The following is an 8,308-nucleotide window of genomic DNA, read 5'->3' as shown; positions in this document are numbered from 1 at the left end:
CGACGTTTATTATGCCGCGCTCGACACAGGCGAGAAGATACAAATTCGTACTCACAACTCATATTTACACACCCATCTATATCTGTTGTTGCGTAAACTTGTATGTGTGAAGAGTAACTACACGTATGTTATGATAGCACACAAACAAAATTCGTGTATTCACATACGTACTCACACATGAAACGGAACGCACGAATGAATTGAATAGATGAAAGTGCGTGACAATATCTCATATCGATTATGGATTGGTGGCGATCCAGTTTTAAAGTCAATTACGTCACGTCTGTGACGTCACGGATAGGTCTGATGAAGAAGTAATGAAAAATAGGTTTCATCTGATGTTTGTTCTATATGAAGGTTATCTCTGCACCATCTGATGTTGACTGTTAGAGAACGTCTAATGACATTAAATCCACTATTGGAATAAGCATGAATGCTGAAAAAGAAGAAAGACACCAAATCTATATTACCTACATTATTGTAAACAGATCATTGGTAACGTAATTAAAACTAACAAATCCTAGTCTTATTATACTAGGATGAGAAACAAATTGTCAGACGATGTAGAAGAATTTAATAGAGATAAAATGAAACAATGTAAAATCGAACATTGGAATGTAAAACATTTTAATAAACAAATGTAAATGAACAAATATAATACGAAAATAAAAATGTAATAAGAAAAGATCTAATATGTAGCTACTTCCGCTATGTAGCAGTAACATTACTCCTGAGGATGCCCCGTGGAGGGGTGAAACACGTGTTGAGTGAATTAACGGTGGTAGTTGTGTTTCTCATTGTTTGCCGCACGCGCATTTATCAGCGGGCTGGCAGTGCACTTTATTGCACGACTACTGCTACATAACGGAAGTAGCTATATATTAGAACTTTTCTTACTTAGGATGGATTTCCGCAAAGTAACGCCTGAATCTATTAGATACTGGTAAAAATTTACTTAAAGGGAGCATATAATTTTGTTACTCTGTTCAAATCACAAGACATGTAATGATACGTACGTTAGACTTCATTTATGCGATCCTTGTTCAGCAATTAAAATTAATTTTTAATTATGCCACGAAAACATATTTTTAAATAATTTATATTACGTTTTCTCTTATTCGATCCCAAAAAAAACAGATTTAGGTATATATTAGCCCTTTTGGACTTCCGCAAGGTAACGCCTGAATCTATTAGGTAAATATAGTCTGGAGATGAAGGTGAAGTAGGAAAGGAAAGTATAGTATGGAATGTAATAATAGATAATGTGACGAATAAAAGAAAGATGTGTTAAAGATACCTTAAAGGATAAAAGTAAAGGACGAAGATAAAATATTCTGTGAACAATTTATTGAAAATATAGTCCCTGCGTACCTATGACAGGGATTGTAGATGTTCCCAATAACAGAGACCATGTAGAGAAACAAGAATAAATAAATAAATAAACAAAATATGAAGTACAAACTTTCATTCGTATTGTAAAAAATACTCCCTAAACCTGTTTGATTGTCAAGGAACATAGGCCCCAGCGCCAATTTGTAGAAAGTTTAGTTTTTCTGTGGAAAAAATTTAGGCACTTGGGCACCGATCCGTAGTATCTACTCCAGAACCTTAAAATCTGTTAGGCTATGTTTGATGGTGAAACGAAAGGCTTTCATATACAGACCTCCTCATTCTCGTAGAAAAATTCCGAGCAAAGCTATAATTATTTATATAAGTAGATGATTTTCTTAAAATATCTACCCATTTATAGAGAAAGAGATATGATATAAGATAAAATTAATTTATACAACATTGAAACTTTTATCAGAATTTTTGATCAATCGATCGTCAACTTATTATGATGATTTATTAAAGTATTTAAAATAGGGAAATGAAGATAAAAATAGACAAAAGATAAAATACGGTTATTCAACATAGGAAATTTTAAACGAAATATCGATAGTCAACTATTTATATATTTATTTTTCACTCTACTCTGCTTCGCAAGATGTTATATTTGTGATGAAGAAGTAGGATAATCGACGTAAGATATTTTTATTTTAAAAAACCTGTGTTATTGAATATTCAATTAAAAACATTATCTGGTATTCTAAAGACAATTATAAACTAGATTATAGTTTTTTTTTTTAAAAAGCGTCAACGGAAGTTGGTCGAGAAAAATCGCTCCGCGCTCATCCGAGTGTAGATAATAAAAGAACAAACAATTTCCTGTTCCGTGTTGCCGCGTTTAGATGAATTGTCAGTAAACGAAAGAGAATTTTTTTTTATTCGGAAACGCTTCCGTACACCGAAGGTCGTGGTTTTGTTTTTATTTAGATATAAATAATTTATTTTTTATTTACAATCATTTATCTTCGATGTGATTCGGATTTAGTTTTAATTTTTTTATTAGGACTATATTTTTATCTCGTTTATATATATGATTAATTAACATTTTAAATGTAGAATACCATACTAGTAAGGAATGTTTGCATCTATATTGTTTCTGTTGATGTTTTCTCTTTTAGTCCGGATGGCTTATATGGCATCATTTGAACTGATTTCACGGAACGGAAGAATCTGTTACCTAATTCAGTTGAACGTCGACCTTCACACGAAGACAGCGGCTGTGCACTTTTAACCCTTTCCACTCCAATGTCGAGTGTCACTCGACACTGATTTCGTTCCACAATCTCCACTGTCGAGTGATACTCGACATGGTGTATATACTACTTTTTGCGGAAAATTTTAAAACAGGATAGATTTTTGTAATTAAAATGTTTGAATCACGAATGAATGAAACATATTCTAGTATCGCAAGATACTATAATTCAATTAAATTTTATCGATGCTACATAACAGTCTTGGAGCGGAAAGGGTTAAGTGTAATGTACATAACCACTAGGCAGTGTAATTATAAAATAAAATGTAGACCACAAATTAACAAGTGAAGGGTACAACGTCCACAAAGTAGACTGATAACTTTGTCAAGGTAGTCAGAAGACACTAGATGCAGGGTCTGTCCTAACGGTGCACTTTATTGCACGACTACCACTGCATGTGCGGAAGTGGCTAAACATTGGTCCTTTTCTTACTTAGGATGGACTTCCACTAGGTAACGCCTGATTCCATTAAATACTGTCAGTCCTATTGGGAATCTAGGGGAAAGGCCTACATCTAGCAGTGGACGACTGTTGAAACGATGATACAGCAACTTTTTTGACAACAGTGAGATCACAAAATTATTTCTTCATTCGTTCATCCATACCAGCCGATAGACGCCAAATGTAATACATAAAATTCCCCTGAAGGTCGCCACCATCTCATGGTGGTCTTGCTTTTGAAACATCTCCACCGTTAGCTCCATTTAAACATTATCTCTCAGTCTCCAGTTTAAACATTAAATAAAGCTGATCTATTACTCATAGACCTGACATAAGAATGAGAGGAGTAAGAGTATCATTACAACTTTACATTGATTTTATTTAATATGTTACATTAATCTTCCATTTTTTTATTTAAATGACACAGGAATATTAAAAAAACAACCTTTGTATACTTTTTTTTAAATTATCTTGATATGTGTAACATATTTATTTTAAATAAAAGCAAAACTCGCTAATCTCACAAATAATTTTAATTTTTTCTTCATATTTACGTTAGAGCACAAAAAGGTCCTAATATAAGGTCAGTTTTCTATGTATTATAGAAAATAGATTACTACTTGCTATTATTTTACTAGCAAAACAATGAAGAATGATCACGGTTCATTTCAATAAGCTAATGAAAAATTGCATAAACGCCTGTCAAAATAAAATAGCAAATGTTCTATTTGTGTTAATACTTGATATAAAATTGACAGGTATTATAATTATCTGTCTTGTCTAATATGTAATATTTCCATCCATCCTAAGTAAAAAAGGACCAATATTTAGCCACTTCCGCACATGCAGTGGTAGTCGTGCAACAAAGTGCACCGCCCGCCAGCCCGCTGATAAATGCGTATGCGGCAAACAATTGAGATATTAATTCAACCCTTTAAAGCTATTACACTTATTTCGAATCATCCTGTATAAAGTGAACTCCCTGAAATATGTTATATTAATTTATTTTAATGCGACAGTTCAATAACTTCTAGCAATATGTCTAGAATAAATAGTAAACAAATATTAAAATGCTGTAATTCGAATTTTGAAAACGTTTATGGGATATTGTCTTCTCCTTTGGTGTAATGAAACTAGGATATTTAATTATGAATTGTACAATGGTATACGTAGATTAGATATAGATCCATAATAAAATCGAACAGCTTGAGTTTTTCAATGTAGGTCGTTCATACCTCGCGAGGAATGGCGTCAGATATTGAACTTTCAATATTAAGTGTTCTTATTATATTATCATCATCTTAATTGTTATAAATGAGGTATACATTAGCCATTATAAAGCCTTTACACCAGAGTTCTCCAAACTTTTTTGTGTCGTAGACCCCTTGCCATGTTTTTCCGTGTTGGGTAGACCCCCTACTTACCTGATATTGATTTCCTGTAAATTTCTAACTGTAGTGAAGTTTAGTGTATGTTCAAAATGTATCATCCAACTTACACAATTTTATAAACATATACAATAATTTTTTTACTTCATAGGTACTTTTATAAATAATGTAAATGTTTTGATATTATAAGATAGTATGATGTAAGTAAATAGGTACTATCAGTGTATGTGTTGAGATCCACTATCATGGACCTCCATTTTCATTTCATGGACCCCCAAATTTTTTTTCGCTGAAGTAGATCCCTTGCTGGTTGTCATAGACCCCTAGGGGTCGATATAGACCACTTTGGGAATCACTGCTTTACACCTATAGCAAATCATCTTGTACAACCATAAGTATATATATGATATCAATTAATATATTCGACATTTCCTTTATGTGCAATCGAAACTTGACCCAGTTGTTTCGAACAGTCACTCGACCTTCGGTGTCCAAGTTACTAGAGGCCACCGTGTACTTTGAATATAAGAAGCCCTTCATTGAAACGTATACTAGATACGCAAGTAGCTGACGTTAAGTGAATATAATTAATAAAGGAAAACCTTTAGCATTATTGTGTAATATCCTGTCCGGTCATGTGTAGAATGCTGTAGCCATCTGTATGGATCCTCGAAGTATCAGCTCGAAGCTTTGGACTTCATACAGAGACGAATCAAGAGACTGCAAAGTGGTAAGAGAAATCATCGGTGACAAGTTGCTGCTTGGAGCCTTTGTGTAAGAGTTACATTGATTAATTTCTCCACCTCCTTCATTCCATAAAAAAATAAGAGAAGACACCACAACACCTGATTTTAGAGAGCGACCGCCCGCTAACAGAGAGGGTGAACTGTGGTTGGATCTGGATCTCTCCTCGGCTTGCCTGTGGTCTCTCGAAACTTACGTTTAAAGTTTTATTTTTATTTATAATTTCTCTCATAAGTTTGTAACGATATGGTGTCAATCTCCACCTTTCTCTCTAACTCCACTTCGCAATCCTACCTCTCTTTTGCGAATATGGAACAGCTAGCGTCAAATCTGACTTTGATGCTGAATGCTGAATTCCGTCCGGGACAATATTGTACTAAGCGTATTACGATTCATACTTTAGATAATCTTCGAACAGCGCCATCTGTAGTCATATTCAAACACTAGTTCGTACAAAGTTTAGTTACGTTACAATTTGAAAGTATGATAAATAAGAAAAGTATTCATAAAATAACCTAACATAAATATACTAACAAAGTAGTTAATGGTAAACCATAAAATAAATAAAAAAATACTAAGCGTAAGCCATTATCTTCCATAAGGAGCATTTTGAAATCATTACATGACTTTTTATTAGCTTTTATGTCTATTTATTACCTTTGTAAACCACATATTCTGTTGCATTTTATTAATCGAGGTACGTCGTCTGTTAACAATATGTTTGTTTTCTCTTCGCTTAACGCATTAACATAATGTGAACGCGCTACCGTGAAGTTAAGTTAGCATGAGATTAATGCGTTACTATAATGAGTTACTTTGAGGTAAATGCGTTACCATAAGATGAAGACGTTACAAAAACGTGAGCATTACAATGTGATTGAATCGAAACCACGAAGTAAATGCGTTACTATAAGATGAAGACGTTACAAAAACGTGAGCATTACTATGTGATTGTCTCGAAACCACGAGGTAAATGCGTTACCAGAAAATTAAAATTGTTTGTCCCTTTCTAGTGTTAATAAAATCGATGTAACAAATGAAAGTTTGTATTTTTTTTAACAATTTTAATATTCAAATGTCTATCCCTGACACTTTTAATTTCCACGCAATTGCTTGAGATGGGATTTGACCAGACGTATTCCCAAATACAAAGCGGCCGTATACACGACAAGAGACATGCCTTTGATGATGTTGATCTGGGAAAGCACTCGGCTGCAGAAGTTACCGCGTATGTTGCTACGGTACTCCACTGTGCTGACGTCATCGAAGCCCTGGGCCTGTGGTCGCAGCCAGCTGGAGAGACGGATATACGCGGAGTGACCGGCCTCCAGCGCCTCCGTTATGTCACCATCACGATACACATCCAGAGCTCCCCATTCCACAAGCTTCAGGCTTTGCTTCTTCGTCCAGGTCTTCAAAGCGACATAGTCACCGCATCTCGGCACAAAAAGATCCTCCACATCGCTCTCCTTGTAACTCACTGGGTTCGCAGCACATTCACCGAAGAGCCTCACCAGTTGCTCGATTACTTCCTTTCTGGAATCCATGCTGTCCTGCTTCCCCATCAAATATCCGACCAGGTATGAGAACCGTGTTTTACTCCCAGTCCCAGACATCGCCGGCCGTTCCATGGCCCAAACAATTGGTCCACGTATGCTTAGTATCTCGCCACTAAAACCCTCAGCCCGCCAGAAATCATTGTCGTACTGTATGGTGAACTTTTTAACTCTACCAGGCAACATCAGCCCAGCGACCTCTGAGTTCCTCTCCGACAGCAGGACAGGCTCCACGTGGATTTTGTGCAGCTGATCGGGCCGTAAAGCCATCGCGAGGAGTCTACACACATAGTTGTTCTCTCCCTTCATAGTTTCTAAAATCACTTGCTCGTGTGAGTGTGTACGTATCTCTATAATTGACTTTGCTTCCAGTGTTATATCCGCCACGCTTTCCTGAAGTTTTCGTGCTAGTCGTTTTCTGCAGTATCCTAATAGTTTCTCACGGAACTTCGTGTTGCTTCCGTCCATATAGTCTCTGCAGCCGTTGTTTCTATAGCACTGATGAAGGTAGAACAATACAGACACTGAGCTGGCTGGGACGCCGCATACCAATCTTACTAGTGTCCTCATAATTTCCCTGGACGTGGAAAAGAGGAGAGCGCTACAAATGTGGTCCTCCATATTGGTCCGGTCGTAGTAGAAAAGTTTCTGACGTTCATACTCCTGATTACCTTTTGTGGCTCGAAATAAATTTCTCATGCTCTCGTCTATGAGGCGCTGGTACTGGTTGAGCTCGAACTTTTCCAGCGCGTTCAAATAGTCAAAATCGTGGAAGCTGTTCGTGCATTGGACGGTGCTGCCGTTTGGGTATTCGAACAGCTTGTTAAGGGACGGTATAGCTGTCGGATATAGAATAGCATCGGGGATCGTTATGTTGAATTCCTTAGCGTACATTAGGAGAAATCTTCTTGAGTAGTTCTCTAGACTGTATTGCACGACTTCGGTACCTTCATCCTTCTTGTCCTCGTCTTCGAAGAACGTTACCATGTCGATTTTGGACATGCCCTTCGTCGGTCCGTTGGCCAGGTCTATAACCACAATGTCCATGGTGTCCCCGAACTTTCTCTTCAGCTTGTGCGCAGTTACAATCCCGGGAAGACTGCAACCCAACACGATGACGTCAGCCTGAATGTCGCTACCGTGGTCATTCTCATTGTCGTACTTCGTGACCATATATAGCTTTTATAAAATATATATCGGGCTCATAAATAATATTCTGTACAAAAGCGTCAGAGAGACATTTCTAGTACTGTCAAATATGACACAAGTTTAACATATAACAATATGACATTTGTAAAAACATATAAAATGTCATTGATGTATTTTAATATACTCTATGGTTTATTTTGTCGTTGTAAGATAAGCGTATTGACATTTAAAAAAAAAAGTTAACTTTATTTAGGTTTAATAATCTGCCCGACCACATACAGATAACTAGTTTCATTTCGTTTTAGACTAGAGTTCCCTAAGCTTTTTTGTGTCGTAGACCCCTTGCCGTGTTTTTCCGTGTTGGGTAGACCCCCTACTTACCCGATAT

General features: G+C 36.3%; 1 protein-coding gene across 1 annotated transcript; it reads right to left on the bottom strand.

The window, feature by feature from the left end:
• Window positions 1-6,309: 6,309 nt before the first annotated feature.
• Window positions 6,310-7,944, bottom strand: shps (sheepish). The gene has a single exon (XM_068770445.1). It carries the CDS (start codon window positions 7,942-7,944, stop codon window positions 6,310-6,312), a length of 1,635 nt encoding a protein of 544 aa, XP_068626546.1.
• Between the last annotated feature and the right edge of the window lie 364 nt (window positions 7,945-8,308).

The sequence above is a fragment of the Battus philenor genome, unplaced genomic scaffold (genome assembly GCF_028537555.1).
Source record: "Battus philenor isolate CCGP_79_NKW_IND1 unplaced genomic scaffold, ilBatPhil1.0.hap1 SCAF_3, whole genome shotgun sequence".
Classification (NCBI taxonomy): domain Eukaryota; kingdom Metazoa; phylum Arthropoda; class Insecta; order Lepidoptera; family Papilionidae; genus Battus; species Battus philenor.
Note: the sequence above shows the minus strand (reverse complement) of the source record. Positions and strands in the feature narration are given on the sequence as shown.

Coding starts and splice junctions, on each gene's coding strand:
- shps (XM_068770445.1), bottom strand. CDS start 7,944: ATGGTCACGAAGTACGACAATGAGAATGACCACGGTAGCGACATTCAG.